Source organism: Bufo bufo, chromosome 8 (assembly GCF_905171765.1).
Source record: "Bufo bufo chromosome 8, aBufBuf1.1, whole genome shotgun sequence".
Taxonomy (NCBI): Eukaryota; Metazoa; Chordata; class Amphibia; order Anura; family Bufonidae; genus Bufo; species Bufo bufo.
The window spans coordinates 208,491,263-208,517,652 of record NC_053396.1 but is presented as its reverse complement, the minus strand read 5'-3'; the positions used below and the strand labels follow the sequence as shown (position 1 = coordinate 208,517,652).

The window sequence follows — 26,390 nt, the reverse complement described above, 5'->3', positions numbered from 1 at the left end:
TTGATCCCCGCTCTAGTCCATCTGCCCCTATTTCTTAAGGGACCTTTACATTCCCCTATGTTTGGGCGGATTATCGTTTCGTATGGGTGCTCGTTAGCAATAATCTGCATGTGTAAAGGCGCCACCGATTATCTGATAAACAAGCAAACCGGTTGTTTAGCGCATAATAGATCTTTGGTGCCGTCACCTAAATCATCGCTAGACAGCAGCAGCAGATCGTTCCGTCTAAACAGTGATCTTCGGCTGGCAAATAATGATTCCATATGGGGACGAGCGATGGCATTAGCAAACACTGCTCCCCATACCGTGGAGGAGATCGCTGCGTGTAAATGCAGCGGTCAGCGGTCTTTTTAATTGAAGAGCAAGTGAATGTCGTGAAGGAATGCATCACTTGCTACATGGGGCCATGCAAAGTGGTTGTTAACCTGTAAGCAGTAGAGGAACAACAGAATATAAATAGGTTATAAAGCATTAGATTCAGATAATGGTTTTTCATCACATTTATATGATTTGGGGGATTTCTGTAGGACTGTTCCCGTGGAAATAAATATTGTTCATTAACGCTGTATTTTTCTTGCTTTGTTCCCTTCAGACTGATTTTTTTACTTCTTCGGATCCTTTTTGAAGACTGTAGTGCCTGGATTTTTCGTAGTGCCTGGATCATTACGTGACTTGATTCCCAGACCTCCAATAATTAATTACCAATAGTAGATCTTAAAGAGGACCTGTCACCTCTCCTGACATGCCTGTTTTATTAACTACTTGCATTCCCTGTGTTAGGCCTCACACGACCGTTGTGTGCATTCGCGGCCGTTGTTCCGTTTTCCATTTTTTTTTGCGGACCCATTGACTTTCAATGGGTCCGTGGAAAAATAGGAAAATGCACCGTTTGGCTTCCGCGTCCGTGATCCATTTTTCCAGTCCGTGAAAAAAAATGACCTGTCCTATTTTTTTCACGGACAACGGTTCACGGACCCATTCAAGTCAATGGGTCCGTGAAAAATCACGGATGCACACAAGATAGTCATCTGCGTCCGTGATCCGTGTCCGCTTTTCCTATCATTTTCAATGCAAACTTGACTTAGGTTTTTTTCACTTTTCATGTCCGTGGATCCTCCAAAAATCAAGGAAGACCCACAGAAGAAAAAACGTTCACAGATCATGGAACAACGGAAATCCGTTTTGCGGACTTCAAAAAAAAACGGTCGTGTGCATGAGGCCTATTAGTAATTCTGGAGCATCTATTCTTATGGCTCTATGTTGTGCCATTCCTCTATTATTTCTACTAGAAGTTTCTGAATGAATTGCTAGCAGTCTGCAGGCAGTAAGTGAGTCTGTGCAGGGACACCCCCCCAACTGGTTACCACCCCTCTGTACCCTTAGGCCTTTTTCACAAGGCTAAGAATCATGCGATTTTGCCTGCGAGTGGGGTGAGTTTTGTATGCGATTGCGTTGCGTTCTTCAGTTTTTTCCGCGCGAGTAAAATGTATTTTGCATGCGCGTGAGAAAAAACTGAATGTGGTACCCAGACCCAAACCCATACTTCTTCACTGAAGTTCGGGTTTGGGTTAGGTATTCTGTAGATTTTAATATTTTCCCTTATAACATAGTTATAAGAGAAAATAATAGCATTCTTAATACAGAAAGTAAATTAGGGATGGAGGGGTTAAAAAAAATAAAAAAATAATTAAACTCACCTCATCCACTTGTTCGCGCAGCCCGGCTCGTCTTCTTTCTGCTTCTTTGAGGACCTGGGAGAAAAGAACCTTTGGTGACGTCACTGCATTCATCACATGGTCCATCACCATGGCGATGGACCATGTGATGAGCACAGTGACGTCACCAAAGGTCCTTTTCTCCCAGGTCCTCAAAGATGAAGAAAGAAGACAAGTCGGGCAGCGTGAACAAGTGGATGAGGTGAGTTTAATTTTAATTTTATTTTTTAACCCCTCCATCCCTAATTTTCTTAGCATTCTGTATTAAGAATGCTATTATTTTCCCTTATAACCATGTTATAAGGGAAAATAATAAAGATCGGGTCCCCATCCCCATCGTCTACTAGCAACCATGCGTGAAAATCGCACCGCATCCGCACTTGCTTGCGGATGCTTGCGATTTTCACCCAGCACCATTCACTTCTATGGGGCCTGCGTTGCGTGAAAAACGCAGAATATAGACCCTGTTGCGATTTTCACGGAACGCACAAGTGATGAGTGAAAATCACTGCTCATGTGCACAGCCCCATAGAAATGAATGGGTCCGGATTCAGTGCGGGTGCAATGCGTTCACCTCACGCATTGCACCCACACGGAAAACTCGCCCGTGTGAAAGAGGCCTCACTGCAGACTGCTAGCAATTCATTCATAACTTCTAGTAGAAATAATAAAGGAATGGCACAGCATGAAGCCATAAGAATAGATGCTCCAGAAATGGTGTTACACAAGGAATGCAAGTAGCTACTAAAACAGGCATGTCAGGAGCAGTGACAGGTCCTCGTTGATATGGGTGGTTTGAGTTTCTGCCTGGTCCTAAGACCTCTGGGTTTCCCATGGCCTCCTAAACCACTCACCATCCTAATAGACTGTACGTGAGTTTGAAGTTTTGCTAAGGCCACCATAGCGGAGCTACGGCAGGCCGCACTAGCAGTGTTTTTCCATCCATCCTACTTTCTAGTATTGCAGACAACAGTTGGCTCTGGCACTATCACCGTGGGGTGGTAGTTATGATGTCATCAGCTGTCATATAATGAGAAGGTGTTAGCCCTACGTGGTGGAGGAATAAGGTGTGAATTGCAACCGTACACCAGACCTGCGTTATGGAGCCAGGATCTATGGAGAACTCTCAACAAGTCACTGAGAAGTGTGGTTCTTCAGTATCTGCAACTCCTAAAGCTACACTGTAACAATTTCCACGTGATTTCAATTGACTTTTATGTGACTTTGATGCAAATTGCTTTTTAATTTCCTTTTTTTTTAAATCTGGGCTCAGAATAATAATAAAAAAAAAGAAAGATATTTTGGCCCAAAAATAAAACAAAATCCAATATGCTGTTCTTAATGGTTCTATCTTCGGGTACGTAGAATAACAATGGCAGGGTAGAAGAGAGAACTATTAGGCTAGGTCTACACGACGACATTTGTTGCGCGACAATAAATCGCGCGACAGATAGGGCGCAACATTTGTCGCGCGACATTTTGTTGCACCAATGTCGCGCGACAATTTTTATAATGGCAGTCTATGGTGTCGCACTGCAACATGCAACATGCTGCGACTGCGACGCAACAGTCGCAGAAAAATCCATCTCGAATGGATTTTCTGCGACTGTTGCGTCGCAGTCGCAGCATGTTGCATGTTGCAGTGCGACACCATAGACTGCCATTATAAAAATTGTCGCGCGACATTGGTGCAACAAAATGTTGCGCGACAAATGTCGTCGTGTAGACCTAGCCTTAAATTATGGCCACACATGTTTATAAGAAGACCTGCTTTGTGTTACCATGTGTCTAAGTAAACGATTATTGCTGTGTGTGCGTGCAGGTGTATGTGTGTGAATAGGTATGTGTGTGAATAATCGGGAACGACCGTTCGCAGGAACGGTCGTTCCCAGTAATCTGGGCGATTATTGGTGCGTCTAAATGCACCTTTAGTTCTGGAACCATGTTTATGTAGTCAGCTGGTTCTGGTACACTATCTATATAGTAAGTTTGATTTTGTTTCTGTCTCTATTAAACTTGTTTCGGTTTTGTAGTATGCTAATTTCTTGTACGGCATTTATGTAGTAGGCTCTGTTCTGTCATGGTATCTATGCGGTAAGCTTGGTTCTTTTGTTATGTCTATGCAGTTAGTATCAGAACATTTTACAACTTCAGGGACCCATTTTCTTCATACAGCCCATGGCCCACTTTAGTCTTAAACTGGAAATACACATTAGATGTATATCTGTCTAACTTGTCGACTTCCACTGGACCAGCTGGCCATCTAACGGTTATGTGACTTCCCAACTCTCACCTGACAGCAGATGTCGGGGGCGGTGAGGATCAGGCTACTTGGACTGTCCAATCCTTTTGTTCTTGGGTAGCTACAGCAGGTGTGTTTTTCCATCCATCATACTTTCCAGTATTGCAGACAACAGTGCTAAAAAAGTCTGGCAGAGGCTTCCCCCCCCTCTTCTTATGGAGAACATAGTCAATATATATGAGCAGATTGCATGTGATAGCTATCAACCGACAGCTATCTTATGTATAGGGCCAGCCTATCTGCCCCATGATTTACTGAGCCGTTTCCTATGGTGACATGTTATATAGCATAAAGTCACTAGGAGAATTTATAAAAGAGTCTGAGCAATGATATATAGCTACTGTCCTACGCAGATATGCTGCTTTTCATGTCCAATTTTCAGGACAGATGTCTTTGGTGGAGCCATTCATGTCACAGACCATCCAATCTAGATGCATTTATTATATAAATTCGAATGCAAACAGAAATTTCTATAGGGGTGAGTGTGCTGTCACGGGCTTCCTCCCTCCCCGCCGGGCCCCGAAGCAGTCGCTTCCCCTGCTTCCCTAATTGCTACGCCTCTGGCTGGCTGGTTGTAGATGAGGCTGCGGATGCACTGAACTTCCTCTATAACCAGCCATTAGCTACAAAGAGGACTAACAGTCGCATTTAAGGCAAATATTTGTGTTTATTCTCAGCCTACAGGTTGGTTTTCTCAAGAACATGCAGGGAAACCCAGTTTTCTATTATTACCATAATTGTCATTCGAATTGAGTGAAAGGGTTTTATGGCTTATAAAAACAAAGTGGTACTGTTTGACGGCAGAATAGAAAAAAAGGTTTACAGAATACTTAACCCGTTCGCTCCTGCAGCGGGACCATAGCCGGCTGGTCTCTGCTCTTTTAAACAGCAGATGCCCGCGGCTAATGTTGACGACTGGCAATATTGCCGATCACGGTCATTACAGCCTTTCGATGATCAAGTGTGATCACGGCATCTAAAGGGTGAAAAACTTGGAAGGCGAACCTCCGGGTTAATACCGGCATCCCAATGCGGCGTTCAGGGATGTCAGTAATAAATTCTAATAGGCTGGGTCTCTCTGAAGAGACCCAGCGTATTAGAGCTGCAATTTCTATGTTGGTCAGCAGGTCAACAGCAGGCCAACATAAGAAATCAGGAATTCATGTAATACTATACACCCTATGGGAGTATAGAAATAATTTATTTAAAAACAAAGTAGTGGACATTGTAGACTCCTAGAGTTGCTACAAAAACATTAATAAAAGTTAAAAAAAAAGAAATATAAAAATTTAAATCACCCCTATTCCTTAGAATAAAAAATAACATAAATAATAAAAAAATATAAACATGATGGACATCGCTGCGTCCGAAAATGCCCCTACTATTAAAATATAATAATATTTTTCTAATACGGTGAATGGTGTAACGGAAAAAAGTATCAAAATGGCCGATTCGCCATTTCTTCATCAAAAAGTCACAGACACTCCAAAATGGTATCAATAAAAACTACAGATCTTCCTGCAAAAATGAGCCCCCACAGGGTTCACAGCCTAAAAGTCTAACTCAAAATAAGCCAACCAATATTTAGTATAGAGTCAGAGTAAACTGTCTGTTATTGCACTACATCATTCAGTCTGAGCCCCTATGATAAATATGATGCAAGTTGACAGCTATTCTAAGCTTACACCAACTTTACAAATAGTAAATCTGGGCCAGACTTTTCATGTTGCCCCTGTGTTTCCGTCGGTTTCTTCTAGGTTCTCTGACACTCCGTAGGACCTCACTTGTGATAATAATAATGTCTTTATTCAAGAGCTTCTTGAATAAATACATTATCGCAAGTGAGGTCCTAACTTCCATTCTGGACAAGCTGTGATTTGAGATCTACATGCAACGTTGGCAAGGGAGTGAAAGGTTTGAAAGACTCTAGCACTTTATCTGGCTAACCTACCTCCCTGGTAGAGTGAGTACTTGTTTCTTTGGGTGTTTACATCTTTGGTTTGAGTTGGTGCCTCCTGTAGTATATTTTTTGGTTGTTCATATCTGTTCTATTGTGGTACCCTCTGGTGGGGACTGAACCTTCTGGCGGAGTGCTGTCATTTCTCATTTCCTACTGCTGGACCCTCCATCTTTGAATCCATCACCCTATCTCAGGTGTGTGTATTATACATCTGGTGCCATGTTGGCACCCCTCGCTTCTTTTTTAGTCTCTCATTTTTATCCTTAGAACCTGCTAAGAACCTGCTAAGTAGACTTGGTCTTTTAGCCCTATATAACCATATTTCTCATACTTATACATTTATTCCTTTATATTTTGGTGCTTTTTTTTATAGTAATGGAACAGTATACCAGGGAACATTCCTTTAGATATATAATAAAAAACTAAAAAGTCAATAAAAATGCAAACATCTTTCTAATCATGAACAGTAATTGCAGTCTAAGCAAAGAGTCTACCTAGTAACAAATGAAGAGACTCGGCAGAACTCTTTTATTGGTGGGAGGTGTCAGTATGAAGCATAATATGCGTATTGGCCATATCAGCTGTGGCCATATCAGCTGGTCCTATACTGCTAGTATGAAAAATGCAGAAGTGACAGACACCAAGCAAATCATACACTCGTAGCTTCCTGACTGCGGAAAAGACTGAAAACATGATCTAAAGGAATCCTGGTCTGGATTAAATCACCTTTATAATAATTATAAGCTGCTCGCGAGCCTAGAAGCTGTGCACAGGAATGACTGGGCCCCATGCATCACTCAACTAGCGCCATGCTGTAGAGTTTGCTCAATAAATGCTGCATCGGTTGTAGAAGGAACTCACTGACGGAGCAGCCATACACAGCCCTCACTCCCTACTTGGAAGAGTTTATGAACATGGCGTGGCTCCGCTCATCCCTGGACAGTCTCAATACATTGGTGCTACTCCTCCCCCTGTTGGCCACGCTTGGTCACTGCGGTAAGTGACAATACTCCTTCCATGTGTTGGCCCTAATTTAATGCAGATCGATTAGTTTATTTTTGTCAATAGGAATTACAAAAGTTTGACGCAATATTAAGAGAGGGCAGGAAAGCTGCAGAACATTACCCTGTCTGGGTCCCAGCTGGTCTCCCCTTCCTGGTTCTTGTCTTCACACACAAGAAATGCCTGTCCAGCCAATCACTGACTCGTTCACATTTCGTTTTTTCACGGACGTGTGCTATCTGCATTTTCCATGGACAGCACACGTTTCCATTCATTTTAATGTGTTTTTTCACACATCAGTAGTTTTTCACTGGTCATGGGTCAGTGAAAAAATATCACGGGGACATGTATTACTTTGGTCTGTGTTGTGGACCAAAAACGCCCAGTGAAGTCTATGCGACCATGAAAAACCACTGACACAACACGGATGGCATCCATGTTTGGTCCGGTTTTCAATGACCTATGGTAGGAGATTCTCTGGGAATTAGTTTTCAGCTGAGCAGTGTCCGTGAAATACAGATGACACACGGAGGGCTAAAAGCAGACGCGCGGATCAAACGGACATCTTCACAGATTTTCCCATGGCTGTCAAATGGACCTGGAAATGTGAACAATGCCTGAGGCTGGTCACAACTGCGGGTAGTGATTGGCTGAGGGGGCATTTTAAGAAAGCAGAGAATGGGATTGGCAAGGATGAGGTATCTGTTCTCTTTTTTTTTTTTTTTTTACATACGGTACTCTGAGCCTGTTGTCACTATTATTTTCCCCAGTGATCAGACAGTTTTAAATACAGCGGAGGAGTACATTTATTAAGACCGGCATTTTAGACACCGTTCTTAATAAGCCCTATATCTGGCGGTGGATCCGCCGAAGTTATGTAGAGGCGCTGGCATCTACATAACTTCAGCAGATCTACCGCCGCTTCTAAATGTAAGACAGCTGCCTTGCCGGCCCATCCGCCTTCCCACCCACACCACGCCAACTTTTTTAGACCTGGCATGAGTGGCGAGAAGTCGCAGATTGTGGCGCATTGGACCTTTGTGCCTAAATTTGCGGCAGAAATATGGCTAATTTAAGCATATTTCTGTTTCATAATTGACCCTCTGAGCATTAAGCTAAAAGCTATCCAAGGTGTATGTTCAGCTTTACTTGTAGAGCCGTTGTGAGACCTGTCAAGTGATCCCTATCGACAAGGTAGAACATACCGGTTTCTATAAGGAGGGCATAAAATTCCTTTTAACTTCCTGATCAGGACAGTGGGGCCATATAGACCATCAATTAATCTTTCTACAGACATAACCCTTTTAAACTGTGCCGCATTGGGTTCTGTTTCTTGAACTCTTGATTGCTTTTCAAAAGTCCAAGCCGTTTACTAATCATGGCACCTCCTAATCTGATTAGCTCAGAGGCACCATATAGTGATGGCTGCCTCTCCTTTTAGCATACAAGTGCCATGGTCATGACCTTATGTAGAAGCAAACACAATACAACAGCACTCGGCAAACATCGAATATAGGAATTAATGTTATGTGTACTAAATAAAATGAATATGAAGTACTTAGCAAATATCATTTGAGCCCATCCACCACGGCAAGGTGATGGGACGATGGAAGATAACTTACTCTATATGATACTTCTCTCTGTGCCAAGCAAACCCAAAACCATTAAGGGAGAGCAGGCTCCACGTCCATACTATGTCTGTCCCATACAATACCTCTCTTTGTGCCAAAAAGGCCTCACATGAATTCAGGGAGAACATGTTCCACATATATTCTGCATCTGCTGACCTTGTGTAGCCTCTCAGCCAATTAGACCAGGTGGTACTGTCATTAGCAAATGTATACAGTACATGCTCTTTATTGAATGGTGAAAGATTGCATTTAAAGAGGTCCATATACTGTACATTTCCTTTGTACTCATTTTTGTCAAAATGTTTTAGGTTCTATTCTAATCTGCATCATGGTTTCGGTTATGTAACTATTCTGTACCCAAACTATAAAATAGTGTACAGTGCACATTGTTTTTATTGGCTAAGTCATGGAAAACAATCCCAAAAATTAAATCTCAGCCAAAAAAATTTAGGCACCTTTTTTCCGGGATCTCTTTTCCGCTAGTGAAATATATCAAACTTCTATATATTGTAAATTGTTTGAAATCTATGTCTTTGTACAATGATTTGAGTCTCCCCGTCAGTTTCACCTCTATCTTTTATATTGTCTTTTTCAGATGATGGTCATTTATTGAGTCAGGTGTTGTTTTGTCAGCCCAACGAGCCATCATCAGGGCTTCTCAAGATGTTTGATGAAGATCAAATGTTCAGTTATAACTTTAGCGATAACTCCGTTTCTCCTTGGATCAAAGACTTTGACAAGTGGCGCGACCAGGCTTTTCCTGACCCCTCAACGATATTCTCCCATGTGAAGCTATGTAATCGTTTTAGACAAGCGCTTACTGAAGCACTTGAAGATATTACTCCTGAAGCCATAGGTTAGATATCAAATGGGTCTTCCTTATTTGCAAATTAATATGGATTTTTTGTGGTCAGTTTGTAGGGATCCTCATGGATCTTTTAGTTTAAGAGAGCCACAGTACCTTCTGAAGTTCAACAGGAACCCTTTTAAAGGGGTTATTCAGGGACTAAAAATTTTTTAGTTGTCTCATTCATTGTATTATCCCTGCATATTCTAACCATATCTGTCCACATCCCCCTCAAAACTCCATGCAGATGTTGTACCTTGGACAGATTTGACCCCAAAGCTCTAAGGCACCAGTGCTTACCCTCGAAGCCACCATGCAGCAAAATCCACACTGGACTTTATCCTGTACCACAGAATTCTAGTATACTTCGACTTAAAGTCACATAATTTGTCTAGAGTTTGAAAAATGCTTCAGTCACTGTCTACATACAATGTCTTATCCGTGCTTCTTCTTTTAGGTGGTGCACATGTGACGGTTTTTACAGCAAATCCTCTGAAACTGGGTGTAAAAAACACATTGATCTGTTCCATTCACGATGTCTATCCCCCGGCTGTGACCATCACTTGGAAGAAGAACATGGATGTTCTGACAAGATCATTAATCTCCTCAAAATATTTTGCTATGAGTGATCTGTCCTTCCAGGTGTTCTCCTATCTCAATGTCACTCCCAAGAACGATGAAGTCTACTCTTGTGAAGTACAATTGTCAGGAGATAACCGAACTATTACAGAGTACTGGTGTAAGTACTTCACTGTCATATAGGCACGGAGTGTAAATACTTTATTTCATTCAGGAATAGAGGGTTATTGCCAGATTCAACGTTTTTCTGAAATATGTAATTAATTGCACCTTTATTTTCTTGAAATGATGCATGTGAACGCTGCAGCCAATCACTCGCTCAGCATTCACATATCGTACATGGTAGCATCACCGTGGAGGCTAGTGATCGGAGCAGCAGACACGTGTTGGTATAGCACAATATCCATTTAGGAAAATAAACAAAGACTGGTGGGGACCACCCGAACATATTTAGCAGGTAATAGTTTCTCTTTTTAAAATTGATACCATTTCTTGTAACAATTTTACTTTGTCAAACAGTTAACCTCTTTCACTAAAAGGGGTTGTACACATCTCGGGAGGGGGTCGAACAAATGCCCCCTTCTGGGCAGATCTGCAAAGGGAAGCATACTTACCTGCTTTCCAATCCTGACTCCTGCGCACTCCGGCCTCTGCTGGTCTGCTCAGGTCCCTGGATGTAAACTTCTGGTTTGACTCTGCTGGAACCGAATGCTGGCTGCAGCAGTGACCTGCTACCCTTGCGTGGCCACCACATGACCCTTTACATCCAGGGACCAGAGCAGACTAGCAGAGGCCAAAAAGCGAAGGAGCCAGGAGCCAACATCAGGAAGCGGGTAAGCAAGTCCCTTGCCAAATGTGCACAACCCCTTTAAAACTGGTCTTTCACCAGAACTTGCTTCCCTGTGTAAGAGCATTATAGTACAGGGACTTGTCTGAACGGCATAAAATTATCATATGCTGTGTGGATAATAGGAGGAGCATGAGAACACACCCGGTGGGCCGGTGCCCAGGGGGCCTCCTGAAAACTCCTCACGGCTGGCCAGTGGACGTTTTTGGGGATGTATTTTGTGCTGCTGGGTGTATTTTGTGATGGACTGTGGTATTTGGCTCTTTGGGTGTGGTATAATGTGCCACAATATGGTATTTCTGGCCCTGCCTACTTGTGTTAGCCCTGCCAACACAATGGGGGCCACTTTTAGTATTTTCTCCAGGGCCACTATAAGTTCCCAGTCCGCCCCTGGTTGGAGTAAAATGTGCATGCTTCATAATAAATTTGGTTCATTTTCTCACAGTCAGTGCACCTGAACATTAACCCCTTGGCGACCCATGACGTAGTAGTACGTCATGGCCGCCAGTGCCTTGAAGACTCATGACATACTAGTACGTCAAAATGATCGTACGGGCACTGGAGCGGCATACACGGGGCTTGCTGATTGTTCCGGCTCCCTCCCCATCCCCATTGGGTCCCCGCGCTGGGGGCGTGATTGGGACCCGATGACTGAGAAGGCAGCCCGATGATGCCTTCCACAAAGCCTATGAGATCCAGCCTCATTATGGTCTCCTAGGCAACTGTGAAGACAGTGCTCACACACAATGCATTACTTTACAGATGATCATCTCTTGCTGTCGCTAATGGAGCTTACAATCTAAATTCCCTATCAGGAATTACACCTGAAATCTATGCCAAGGCTCCGATTTCAGTTTCTGTCCCAAGCAGCAGAACAGTTAGGTGCACCCCTTTCTGCATGTGGTGCTCGAGTCGTACTGACCTTTCTATGATCCTTCTCCTTATTGGTGTAATTGTGTATTTTTAATTCTAAAACAAATCAGATAGTAATGACTTGGACCAACTACCTTCAATTCATGGATCTTCTTTGTGAGATGTGGTCATGAAGACAAACAGAAATATTATTCCATAATAAAGATGGTCTGGTCCTGAATGGCATCATGTGGAGTCTACATCACTGTGCAGGTCTGGATCTTCAGAAGAAGGACACATTGACACTCTGAAGAGGCATGTGCATCTTAAGCCAGCAGGCTTTATTCTTAGATTGGTTTATGGTGTTAGTAAATTTGCCCCCTAAAAGGAGAGCAGACCTGCCCCCATAGTATGCTGCCTTTACTGAAAGGGAACCTGCTCTGTTCACTTTAGGAAAGAGATATGACACCTTCCTTTAGGCTTCAGGTCCTCATCCTCACAGCTTTTGAGTTGCAATGAAGCCATGAAATGCAGAGTATTCATATCAGCCGTGATCCAGAAAGCATTTGATACTCCATTGGGATATGAAAGAGAAGACAGAAGAACCCTTTCATACTGTTAGTTACAACGGGAAGAGAGGTTATGCTACATTAACAAAAAGTGGTGTAGCTTAACTATACCAGACACTAAAAAGACCTGTAAAAATCAGGATACAATGTGAATCAACGAGAAAGAGATTTGTCTTTACTACTGATAACTGTCCTGCAGGGATTGGGCTTGTGATTTAAGTCCTCACAATGTGTCATCTTATTTTATGCTGTTGTAGACATCTTTAAAGGAGTTCTCCAGGATTTTGATATTGCCGGCCTATCCTCAGGGTAAGGAATCAATATCACATCGGTGGGGGTCCGAGTCTCGACACACTTGCAGATTAGCTGTATGAAGAAACTGCGACGCTCCGTGAGTGCTAAGGCCTCACATGGCATTCAAATGAATGAGCCTCAGCTGCAATACCACGTACAGCCACTATCCAATGGATGGCACTGTGCTTGATAAGCTATGAGGAGGCTGCAGCACTCTCCAGAGCTCCGGTTAGCTCTGTGAGGATAGGCCATCAGTATGTAAATCCTGGAGAACCCCTTTAACTGTATAAGGATCTAATTATAAGATTGTGTCATTTCTAGGTTGTAATTACACTTGTGTTAGCGGCTGCAGGTAACGGTTGTGCTTTATTGACACTTGCCGGGCTGCACTTGGATTTGCTTTGTTCCAAGTTGCAAGTTCAGGTGCAGCCCAGCAATTGGTGGTCAAGTTCGATCATTACTGGTGGCTAAAGTCAGCTGAGCGTCTGAGCTATTTAACCCCTTAATGACCAGACTTGAAAGTCCTTAAAGGGGTTCTCTGGGAATGAAGAAAATGAAAATACGTAAATATTATAATTTATTATAAATATATTCCCAAATGCCTTTCATTAGTTATAATGACTTGTTTTATGTAGGGAACAATTATCAGGGGAAATAAAATGGCTGCCGTCCTATTTGTACACACAAAACCTGTCCTATTCACGCAGGAGGACAAGTTACTTCAGAAAACTGAGCTAAAGAGCTACCTCATCCTCATCTCCTACTCGTCGGGTACAATATTATGATTAATGAATACAGCTGAATATCTGTAGGACTGGAACTCACGAGGAGACAAAAAGTACAGAGGATGGACAGGACAGACTGTGGTAATGGAGACTGCATACAACCTCCTCTCTGTACTTCATGTCACCTCATGAACTCCATTCCTGCAAAGATTCAGCTGAAGAGCTTATCAGCTGTATTCAAAATCATAATCCCTGACAAGCAGAGAGGAGGCCGAGGCAGCTCTTTAGCTCAGTGTTGAGAAGTAACTTGTCCTGTGTGATTAGGACAGGTTTTTTGTGTATTAATAAGACAGTGGCCATTTTATTTCTCCTATTAATTGCTCCCTAGACAAAATGAGCCATTATAACTAATTAAAGGTATTTGGGAATATATTTATAATAAAGTAATATTTTAAATATTTTCAGTCATTTTATTATCTTAATTCCTGGGGAACCCCTTTAATGACCAGCCCTTTTTCCCCCTGCCTGTATTACAGCAGCCATAACTTTATCATTTTTTTTATCATGTGGGAGAAATGCTATAATATTTTTTCTAATTGTTTGTGGGTAAATATAAACTACAGTGTAACTTCTGTAACTTTTTTGCTGCGTAAATATAGAAAAAAGCAATTTTTGGCTTTTTAACTTTTTTTTTAATGCTGTGCATGTTTCACACAAAATAATGTGATAATTAATTCCTCGGGTTATTATGATCATGTGGGAACCTGACGTATATTTTTTGATTTAGTGTGTACACTAAGTAATAGAAATAATTTTGGGGGATTGTTATTTTTTTTACATTTTTTATTACATTATTTATAACATTCCCATCATGGCACTGTTTTTAGCTTTATTTCACATATATAATGTATTAGCCTACCCCTATATGATAATACATATTGCTCTGTGTCGGTATGAGGCTAAGGCCTCTTTCACACTACAGTATGTCCATTTCAGTGTTTTGCGTTCCGTTTTTAACGGATCCGTTGTTCCGTTTTTTTGGTTCCGTTGTGTTTCCGTTTCCGTTCCGTCGTTCCGTTCTTCCGTATGGCATATACAGTATACAGTAATTACATTGAAAAAATTGGGCTGGCCATAACATTTTCAATAGATGGTTCAGAAAAAACGGAACGGAAACGGAACGGAAACGGAAGACATACGGATGCATTTCCGTATGTGTTACGTTTTTTTTGCGGACCCATTGACTTTAATGGAGCCACGGAACGTGATTTGCGGCCAAATATAGGACATGTTCTATCTTTCAACGGAACGGAAAAACGGAAATACGGAAATGGAATGCATATGGAACACATTCCGTTTTTTTTGCGGAACCATTTAAATGAATGGTTCCGTATACGGACCGCAAAAAACGGACCGCAAAACGGAAAAAAAAAACGGTAGTGTGAAAGAGGCCTAAGGCTGTAGTGCCCTAACTGCAGGCTCACTGTACAGACAGTCCTGGGTATTAAGCTGGCTGACATTACCGATGTGTTAATGTCAGCTGAACATAACTGTATTAGTAACATCTCCCTGCGTGGCGCCGTTATTGATAAATTAGTACTTTTATAATATGCAAACGAGCCTCTAGGAGCAGGGGGGCATTGCTCCTGCACCTAGAGACTCCGTTCTCTCACCTCTTGACAAGCCCTGCTAAAGTTGATTGACAGGGCCAGGCATCGTTGGTCTCCTCCAGCCCTGTAAATCCTGCGCTGTCCCGTTTAGTATTCGGTGAAGGCGCAGTGAGTGAAGGACGCTCACCTGCTGCTGTCTTCACTTCCGGGCAGCACTGTGACGTATTCGGCGCAGGCGCAGTGAGCGTCCTTCTCTCACTTCGCCTGCACTGAATACTAAACGGGACGGCGCAGTTGCGGGATTTACAGGGCTGGAGGAGACCCAACGATGTCTGGCCCTGTCAATCAACTTTAGCAGGGCATGTCAAGAGGTGAGAGAACGCACCTCTTGGGAGCAACGCCCCCCTGCTCCTAGAGGCTCGTTTGCATATTATAAAAGTACTAATTTATCAATAACGGCGCCACGCAGGGAGATGTTACTAATACAGTTATGTTCAGCTGACATTAACCACCTCAGCCCCCAGTGCTTAAAGAGGACCTTTCACCCATTCTTACCCTATGAACTAACTATACAGACATGGAGAGCGGCGCCCGGGGATCTCACTGCACTTACTATTATCCCCGGGCGCCGCTCCGTTCTCCCGCTATGCCCTCCGGTATCTCCGCTCACTAAGTTATAGTAGGCGGAGATTTCAGTCACTAAGTTATGGTAGGCGGAGTCTGCCCTTGTTCTGCTCTAGCACTGGCCAATCGCAGCGCAGAGCTCACAGCCTGGGAGGTTCTTTTCTCCCAGGCTGTGAGCTCTGCAATGCGATTGGCCAGCGCTACAGAAGAACAAGGGCAGACTCCGCCTACCATAACTTTGTGAACGAAGATACCGGAGGACATAGCAGGAGAACGGAGTGGCGCCCGGGGATAATAGTAAGTGCAGAGAGATCCCCGGGCGCCGCTCTACATGTCTGTATAGTTAGTTCCTAGTGTAATAATCGGTGAAAGGTCCTCTTTAAACACCCTGAAAGACCAGGCCACTTTTTACACTTCTGACCTACACTACTTTCACCGTTTATTGCTCGGTCATGCAACTTACCACCCAAATGAATTTTACCTCCTTTTCTTCTCACTAATAGAGCTTTCATTTGGTGGTATTTCATTGCTGCTGACATTTTTACTTTTTTTGTTATTAATCGAAATTTAACGATTTTTTTGCAAAAAAATGACATTTTTCACTTTCAGTTGTAAAATTTTGCAAAAAAAACTAGATCCATATATAAATTTTGCTCTAAATTTATTGTTCTACATGTCTTTGATAAAAAAAAATGTTTGGGTAAAAAAAAAATGGTTTGGGTAAAAGTTATAGCGTTTACAAACTATGGTACAAAAATGTGAATTTCCGCTTTTTGAAGCAGCTCTGACTTTCTGAGCACCTCTCATGTTTCCTGAGGTTCTACAATGCCCAGACAGTACAAACACCCCACAAATGACCCCATTTCGGAAAGTAGACACCCTAAGGTATTTGCTGATGGGCATAGTGAGTTCATAGAACTTTTTATTTTTTGTCACAAGTTAGCGGAAAATGATGATTATTATTTTTTCTTTTTTTTCTTACAAAGTCTCATATTCCACTAACTTGTGACAAAAAATAAAAACTTCCATGAACTCACTATGCCCATCAGCGAATACCTTGGGGTCTCTTCTTTCCAAAATGGGGTCACTTGTGGGGTAGTTATACTGCCCTGGCATTCTAGGGGCCCAAATGTGTGGTAAGGAGTTTGAAATCAAATTCTGTAAAAACTGACCAGTGAAATCCGAAAGGTGCTCTTTGGAATATGGGCCCCTTTGCCCACCTAGGCTGCAAAAAAGTGTCACACATCTGGTATCTCCGTACTCAGGAGAAGTTGGGGAATGTGTTTTGGGGTGTCATTTTACATATACCCATGCTGGGTGAGAGAAATATCTTGGCAAAAGACAACTTTTCCCATTTTTTTATACAAAGTTGGCATTTGACCAAGATATTTATCTCACCCAGCATGGGTATATGTAAAAAGACACCCCAAAACACATTCCTCAACTTCTCCTGAATACAGAGATACCAGATGTGTGACACTTTTTTGCAGCCTAGGTGGGCAAAGGGGCCCATATTCCAAAGAGCACCTTTCGGATTTCACTGGTCAGTTTTTACAGAATTTGATTTCAAACTCCTTACCACACATTTGGGCCCCTAGAATGCCAGGGCAGTATAACTACCCCACAAGTGACCCCATTTTGGAAAGAAGAGACCCCAAAGTATTCGCTGATGGGCATAGTGAGTTCATGGAAGTTTTTATTTTTTGTCACAAGTTAGTGGAATATGAGACTTTGTATGAAAAAAAAATAAAAAAATAAAAATCATCATTTTCCACTAACTTGTGACAAAAAATAAAAAATTCTAGGAACTCGCCATGCCCCTCACGGAATACCTTGGGGTGTCTTCTTTCAAAAATGGGGTCACTTGTGGGGTAGTTATACTGCCCTGGCATTCTAGGGGCCCAAATGTGTGGTAAGGAGTTTGAAATCAAATTCTGTAAAAAATGACCAGTGAAATCCGAAAGGTGCTCTTTGGAATGTGGGCCCCTTTGCCCACCTAGGCTGCAAAAAAGTGTCACACATCTGGTATCTCTGTATTCAGGAGAAGTTGAGGAATGTGTTTTGGGGTGTCTTTTTACATATACCCATGCTGGGTGAGATAAATATCTTGGTCAAATGCCAACTTTGTATAAAAAAATGGGTAAAGTTGTCTTTTGCCAAGATATTTCCCTCACCCAGCATGGGTATATGTAAAATGACACCCCAAAACACATTCCCCAACTTCTCCTGAGTACGGAGATACCAGATGTGCGACACTTTTTTGCAGCCTAGGTGGGCAAAGGGGCCCATATTCCAAAGAGCACCTTTCGGATTTCACTGGTCATTTTTTACAGAATTTGATTTCAAACTTCTTACCACACATTTGGGCCCCTAGAATGCCAGGGCAGTATAACTACCCCACAAGTGACCCCATTTTGGAAAGAAGACACCCCAAGGTATTCGCTGATGGGCATAGTGAGTTCATGGAAGGTTTTATTTTTTGTCACAAGTTAGTGGAATATGAGACTTTGTAAGAAAAAAAAAAAAAAATCATCATTTTCCACTAACTTGTGACAAAAAATAAAAAATTCTAGGAACTCGCCATGCCCCTCACGGAATACCTTGGGGTGTCTTCTTTCCAAAATGGGGTCACTTGTGGGGTAGTTATACTGCCCTGGCATTTTCCAGGGGCCCTAATGTGTGGTAAGTAGGTAAATGACCTGTGAAATCCTAAAGGTGCTCTTTGGAATATGGGCCCCTTTGCCCACCTAGGCTGCAAAAAAGTGTCACACATCTGGTATCGCCGTATTCAGGAGAAGTTGGGGAATGTGTTTTGGGGTGTCATTTTACATATACCCATGCTGGGTGAGAGAAATATCTTGGCAAAAGACAACTTTTCCCATTTTTTTATACAAAGTTGGCATTTGACCAAGATATTTCTCTCACCCAGCATGGGTATATGTAAAATGACACCCCAAAACACATTCCCCAACTTCTCCTGAGTACGGCGATACCAGATGTGTGACACTTTTTTGCAGCCTAGATGCGCAAAGGTGCCCAAATTCCTTTTAGGAGGGCATTTTTAGACCTTTGGATACCAGACTTCTTCTCACACTTTGGGGCCCCTAGAATGCCAGGGCAGTATAAATACCCCACATGTGACCCCATTTTGGAAAGAAGACACCCCAAGGTATTCAATGAGGGGCATGGCGAGTTCATAGAATTTTTTTTTTTTTGGCACAAGTTAGCGGAAATTGATATTTTTTATTTTTTTCTCACAAAGTCTCCCTTCCGCTAACTTGGGACAAAAATTTCAATCTTTCATGGACTCAATATGCCCCTCACGGAATACCTGGGGGTGTCTTCTTTCCGAAATGGGGTCACATGTGGGGTATTTATACTGCCCTGGCATTCTAGGGGCCCTAAAGCGTGAGAAGAAGTCTGGAATATAAATGTCTAAAAAATTTTACGCATTTGGATTCCGTGAGGGGTATGGTGAGTTCATGTGAGATTTAATTTTTTGACACAAGTTAGTGGAATATGAGACTTTGTAAGAAAAAAAAATAATAATTCCGCTAACTTGGGCCAAAAAAATGTCTGAATGGAGCCTTACAGAGGGGTGATCAATGACAGGGGGGTGATCAATGACAGGGGGGTGATCAGAGAGTCTATATGGGGTGATCACCCCCCTGTCATTGATCACCCCTCTGTAAGGCTCGATTCAGATGTCCGTATGTGTTTTGCGGATCCGATCCATGTATCCGTGGATCCGTAAAAATCATACGGACATCTGAATGCAGCCTGACAGGGGGGTGATCAATGACAGGGGGGGGTGATCAATGACAGGGGGGTGATCAGGGAGTCTATATGGGGTGATCACCCCCCCTGGAAGGCTCCAGGGAGACGCCTGTATGTGTTTTGCGGATCCGATCCATCTATCAGTGGATCCGTAAAAATCATGTGGACATCTGAATGGAGCTTTACAGGGGGGTGATCAATGACAGGGGTGTAATCAATGACAGGGGGGTGATCAGGGAGTCTATATGGGGTGATCACCACAGTCATTGATCACGCCCCTGTAAGGCTCCATTCAGACGTCCGTGTGCGTTTTGCGGATCCGATCCATCTATCAGTGGATCCGTAAAAATCATGCGGTCATCTGAATGGAGCTTTACAGGGGGTTGATCAATGACAGGGGGGTAATCAATGACAGGGGGGTGATCAGGGAGTCTATATGGGGTGATCACCACAGTCATTGATCACGCCCCAGTAAGGCTCCACTCAGACGTCCGTGTGCGTTTTGCGGATCCGATCCATCTATCAGTGGATCCGTAAAAATCATGCGGACATCTGAATGGAGCTTTACAGGGGGTTGATCAATGACAGGGGGGTGATCAGGGAGTCTATATGGGGTGATCACCACAGTCATTGATCACGCCCCTGTAAGGCTCCATTCAGACGTCCGTGTGCGTTTTGCGGATTCGATCCATCTATCAGTGGATCCGTAAAAATCATGCGGACATCTGAATGGAGCTTTACAGGGGGTTGATCAATGACAGGGGGGTGATCAGGGAGTCTATATGGGGTGATCACCACAGTCATTGATCACGCCCCTGTAAGGCTCCACTCAGACGTCCGTGTGCGTTTTGCGGATCCGATCCATCTATCAGTGGATCCGTAAAAATCATGCGGACATCTGAATGGAGCTTTACAGGGGTGTGATCATGACATGGGGGTAATCAATGACAGGGGGGTGATCAGGGAGTCTATATGGGGTGATCACCACAGTCATTGATCACGCCCCTGTAAGGCTCCTTTCAGACGTCCGTGTGCGTTTTGCAGATCCGATCCATCTATCAGTGGATCCGTAAAAATCATGCGGACGTCTGAATGGAGCTTTACAGGGGTGTGATCAATGACATAGGGGTAATCAATGACAGGGGGGTGATCAGGGAGTCTATATGGGGTGATCAGGGGTGATCAAGGGTGAATAAGGGGTTAATAAGTGACAGGGGGGTGTAGTGTAGTGTAGTGGTGTTTGGTGCAACATATTACTGAGCTACCTGTGTCCTCTGGTGGTCGATCCAAACAAAGGGGACCACCAGAGGACCAGGTAGCACGTATATTAGACGCTGTTATCAAAACAGCGTCTAATATACCTGTTAGGGGTTAAAAAAAACACATCTCCAGCCTGCCAGCGAACGATCGCCGCTGGCAGGCTGGAGATCAACTCTCTTACCTTCCGTTCCTGTGAGCGCGCGCGCCTGTGTGCGCGCGTTCACAGGAAATCCCGGCCATCGCGAGATGACGCGTATATGCGTGATTGTGCGCAGCGCTGCCACCTCCGGAACGCGAATCTGCGTTAGGCGGTCCGGAGGTGGTTAAAGAAGACCTTTCACCGATTATGACACTGTGAACTAAGAATACAGACATGGAGAGCGGCGCCCGGGGATCTCACTGCACTTACTATTATCCCTGGGCTCCGTTCTCCCGCTATGCCCTCCGGTATCTCCGCTCACTAAGTTATAGTAGGCGGAGATTTCCGTCACTAAGTTATGGTAGGCGGAGTCTGCCCTTGTTCTGCTCTAGCGCTGGCCAATCGCAGCGCAGAGCTCACAGCCTGGGAGGTTATTTTCTCCCAGGCTGTGAGTTCTGCAATGTGATTGGCCAGCGCTACAGAAGAACAAGGGCAGACTCCGCCTACTATAACTTAGTGAGCGGAGATACCGGAGGGAATAGCGGGAGAATGGAGCGGCGCCCAGGGATAATAGTAAGTGCAGTGAGATCCCCGGGCGCCGCTCTCCATGTCTGTATTCTTAGATCACAATGTCATAATCGGTGAAAGGTCCTCTTTAACACATCGCTAATGTCAGCCAGCTTAATACCCATTTTTTTGATGACAGAAACCCTTTAAGAAAAGAAAACAGTGGCTATCAAACACCATCGGTGGTACTTATCTCCCAGGGAAATTAAAAGGAATGTCTCATCTAGCCGTTACTAAGGCGTAGTACAGCAAGATATGCTGTTTCCCTGACTCAGAAACCGCATAGCTTTCCATAGTTCTCATGCACCGCAATGGGACCTACTGAAACACTGAGTGCCGGAGCACTCTGCTGTTTCCTGGCCGGGAACGTCAAGATGAGACAACCCCTTTAAGGATCAGACCTGGCCTTTGTTCATTTCCATGGGAGTGTGATAAGTTCTGTTTCAGTATATCTAGTTCTTGAACTTCAAACCTCTTTTATAAACTTGCTACACTGATGGTAAAAAATATGAAGACACAGATGCTGAGTATTTATCAATTCTTCCTCACTTTCAGTTCCTCAGTATCCAGTCCCTTCTGATCTGCTGATGGATTTCCTGTGTATTATGGGTGTGTTTTCCGGCATCCTCTTTTTGGGGGCCTTCTTCTTCTGGATGGCTAAGAACTAGCACAATACAGGTATTCTGTTCCTGTAACTGCAGTCCGTAACCTGCACTTGTTTCCATGTGATGGTTTTAACCGTACACATTGTCCAGGATTTTGGTGTTGATGGCCTATCCTTCGAATAGCTTATCAAATAGACTTGATTAAAAATCTATTGTTGTGTGAGTACAGCTCTTCCGCAGAATTATGTGTTTCCATGATTACAGACTACAAACATACCCTGTATGTAGTCTGTCCATGCAGCCATGTTTTTAACCTGCAGGCAGTAGAAGAGGGGAGAGGATTATAATTAAGCTCAAACATCTAAGAACTACTGCACTTATCTTATCTGCCCGTAACGAGCCAACTGGTTCTCCTTTACTTCCATTACAATGTAGCAATCATCCAGTATGTTCAGACAAATGATCGTTCTTACAATTGTTAGTTCCAATACAGTCGGCTTTATTGTTTATGCCACGTGCTGCCGACAGTGATTCCCATGTCCGTATGAACGATGAGTTCAATAACAAAAGAACCTTCGATCATTTGTCATTTGATTGCTGGACATATGTACATTGGGTAATGATCAGGAACAAACGTTCTTATGAACAATTGCCTTGTGTAATTGATCCTTTTGAAATGCAGAAATTAATGGGGAAAGTTTACTAAAGCTATGGATGGAGTAAACTTAGGCCCCTTTTACACGAGCGTGACGCACCATTTTGCAAGCAAGTTCAGTCAGTTTTGTCTGCAATTGCGTTCAGTTGTTCAGTTTTTTCCGTGCCGGTGCAATGCGCTTTGATGCGTTTTTCACGCGCGTGATAAAAAACTGAAGGTTTACAAACAACATCTCTTAGCAACCATCAATGAAAAAATGCCCCATTCACTTCTATGGTACCAGGGCTGCGTGAAAAATGCAGAATATAGAACATGCTGCGATTTTCACACAATGCAGCTGTGATGCGTGAAAAACAATGCTCTTGTACACAGACCCATTGAAATTAATGGGTCAGGATTCAGTGCGGGTGCAATGCATTCACGTCACGTAATGCACCCGCGTGGAAAACTCGCTCGTGTGAAAGGGGCCTTAGACTATCTGTCTAGATCGGCACCAGATTTATCACGGGGGCTCAGGCTCGATGATAGATCTGGTGCAGAAATAGACACCTTTTTCATACACTATACCAACTATTGTTGGCTTAGCTTGAGAAAGAATTATACACCAGAATTATGATGGACTTTTTTTGCTAAATGGCGCAAAGCCTGTATTAGATGGGCAGATTTTCTGCCAGACGATCTCTTACGAGTGTTCGTAGTAATGCCTGTTAGCGATCATCTGGCAGTCTAATACTGCTGCCGATTACCCGATGATCGGGCAATCCAAATCTTTTGACAGGTTTAAAAGTTATCGTTTGCAGATGGCAGATCATTGTGTCTAATCACAATCTGCTGCCGGCAAACAATGATTCAGTAAAGGGTAGAGCGATCTCCTCTGCTAGCGAACAGGCGATTACCGCGGAGGAACACTTCCTTCACGACAATCGCAGTCAGAATCAGGCTGTCTAATACAACCTTTATCCCATGTCCCTTTCCCACAAAACCATGGTCCTTCCCACTAAGCCACTGCCTCTTTTCGAGTGAGTCGTGACAAATTGTAGAAACCCTAGTTGCGCTAAACTGCACCAATTTGTGACACTTTTTAGATCGATTCTAAGCTCAGACCCATTAGGTAAACTGGGGCAATGTGTGTTTAGAAAGAAATTCATTTTTACTTAGGTTACATTTTATTATGCTTTGTGTTTAGTGTATATATATACATATATTATATATGGCTCCAGGAGAAGTATATAGTGGGCTCAGCATGCATGTTGGTACTTGCATCCCTGGATCCGATGAAAGCTGTAATGGCACCGGACAGGGTTAAAAGCAGAGTGTGCTTGGTGTGCATGCTGCACCTGCATTCCCTGGACTTTGTGTGGCTGTCATGGCCCACAAACAGGTAGGAACTAGTGTTAGGGACCACTCCATAGAGGCGACCTTGACGTGGTGAGTGGCTTATTACGCTTTGGCCAAAATGTACACCAATGCTTCATCCAGCATAGAGGCAGGGCAGAATGCTGGTTGCAGAGTGCTATTGCATTTGTGTCTTTTTCTTTGTATATGTATTTCGCCATAGTGATGTTCACCTGCATATAAGGTTGTGCTGATTGAATCCCCCACATTTTTTCTTTGTAGTATATATTGGAGGCGTGGCGATCTCCTTTGAGTCAAGCACACCTGACCAGTCAATCTGTCCTGGAGGCTGGTTTTAAAGTCAGTATAAAACTGAGTCTGCGTATATAGCACCTACCAGTAGCCATTTGGCTCTAGGAGAAGTATATAGTGGGCTCAGCATTCATGTTGGTACTTGCATCCCTGGATCCGATGAAAGCTGTAATGGCACCGGACGGGGTTAAAAGCAGAGTGTGCTTGGCGTGCATGCTGACCTGCATTCCCTGGACTTTGTGTGGCTGTCAAGGCCCACAAACAGGTAGGAACTAGTGTTAGGGACCACTCCATAGAGGCGACCTTGACGTGGTGAGTGGCTTATTACGCTTTGGCCAAAATGTACACCAATGCCTCATCCAGCATAGAGGCAGGGCAGAATGCTGGTTGCAGAGTGCTATTGCATTTGTGTCTTTTTCTTTGTATATATATTATATAAAGCAGCATTTTTCACCACATTTATATGATTTGGGCGATTTCTGTTGGACTGTTGACCTGGATATAAACATTGATCATTCACAAATATTTTCCTCGCTCTGTTCCCTGCAGACTGAATTTCTCACCTCCTTAGTCTCTCCTTGACTGTTGAAGACTGAACAAATTGCATTGCCTTGACTTTTATCTGGAGTCTGGACCAAAAGCCATCATGTGACTTCATTCCTAGACCTCCCATGATTACTGCTATTTACCATAACGACATTAGGAGCCCTTGTGAAAGTATCTGAGAAATGATCTATGGATACTGTTTTACATAGATATGCTGTTTATCATGTCCAGATAACTTTGATGGAGCCATTAATTTCAAGGACAGGAATTAGTCTAATTTTGACTACATAAAAGAATTGCTAACACACACCATAAGGTGAAACACAATTTATAGAGGTGAAAAAATAGGAATGGCATTCTCTTTTTTGGCACAACTCAGCTTTGGGTGGGTTTTCAGATGACTGCTGCTGTCCCCAATGTGGAACCAGAAAAAACCCATTGATAAAACGTATACAGTATTCTTCGAGAAGATGCTACTATGGTGCACTACATTCCTTCAGAGTTTAAAGGATTCCTCAGAATCTTTGCAAAAACTCTTTTATTGGTGATGCGTTTTGGAGTTGTGTAGACTCCGACCTGATGAAGGAGTCTGTACGAGTCTTAAAGACTATTGGACTGGCATGGAATCCCTTAGACTTTGAATGAAGTTATTACTATAGCGTTTATCTGGTGACTATTGCCTACAGTTTGGATTATTATACAAACCTCAGCTGCTAATAGGGGTTGGTGTGCACACAACATCATGTTCCTGCTTCCAGCCACATAGCAATGAGTATGGGGAAGAAGCAGGAAGGAAGATCGCTGTCACCGCAGCCAAGTCCAGGCTCTCAGGATGAAGCTTCTTATCTTACATCAGTGGTTGTGGCTGTGGACATTGAGTATCCTCTACAACCAGACATAGTTACATAGTTAAAACTGTTGAAAAAAGACATAAGTCCATCAAGTTCAACCAAGGGATAGGTGAGGACGCGAATCCCAGAAGGAAGTGAGACTCAGATTTCTACACATTTTCATAAGCATTTTCATAGATTGTAAGCTCTTGAGAGCAGGGCCCTGACTCCTAGTGTTTCAGTTGTATATTAGCCAGTTACTTTTGTTTTGTACATGAACCCTATGAATTCGTAAAGCGCTGGCAAATATGGTGGCGCTATATAAATAAATATTATTATTATCATTAATGTCATTTACTTTCAAGAATTCGTCTAAACCCTTTTTGAAACTGTCCACTGTTCCTGCTGTGACCATGTCCTGAGGAGTCTATTCCACACATTCACAGTTCTCACAGTAAAGAAGCTTCGATGCCTCTGGAGACTGAACTTTTCCTTCTCTAGTCGGAGGCAGTGCCCCCTTGTCTTTTGAGGGTATTTTACATGGAGCAGTTTTTCTCCGTATTTTTTGTACGGCCCATTTATATACTTGTATAGGTTAATCATGTCCCCCCTTAGACGTCTCTTCTCAAGACTAAAAACATTTAATTATTTTAATCTTTCTTCATAACTCAGACCCTCCATGCAACTCATCAGTTTAGTCGCTCTCCTCTGTACTTTTTCCAGCTGCAGAGCGTCCTTTTTATGGACTGGTGCCCAGAACTGAACAGCATATTCCAGATGAGGGAGTGCTTTGTAAAGTGGTAGCAT

At 43.2% G+C, this 26,390-nt stretch overlaps 1 protein-coding gene across 2 annotated transcripts in view; it reads left to right on the top strand.

Annotated features, from left to right (window-relative positions):
• Positions 1–25,760, top strand: part of LOC121009464 (class II histocompatibility antigen, M alpha chain) — a 34,806-nt gene extending 9,046 nt beyond the window's left edge. The window contains exons 4-6 of one of the 2 annotated variants that reach the window (XM_040442590.1): positions 9,915–10,196; positions 21,856–21,978; positions 24,757–25,760. In XM_040442590.1, coding sequence (XP_040298524.1) covers positions 9,915–10,196; positions 21,856–21,968 — 395 coding nt within the window. In that variant the 3' untranslated portion in view covers positions 21,969–21,978; positions 24,757–25,760. Of the gene's footprint in view, positions 1–592; positions 775–9,914; positions 10,197–21,855; positions 21,979–24,756 lie in introns of those variants that run through there. The other variant, XM_040442591.1, reaches the window with a different exon arrangement.
• The last annotated feature ends 630 nt before the right edge of the window (positions 25,761–26,390 follow it).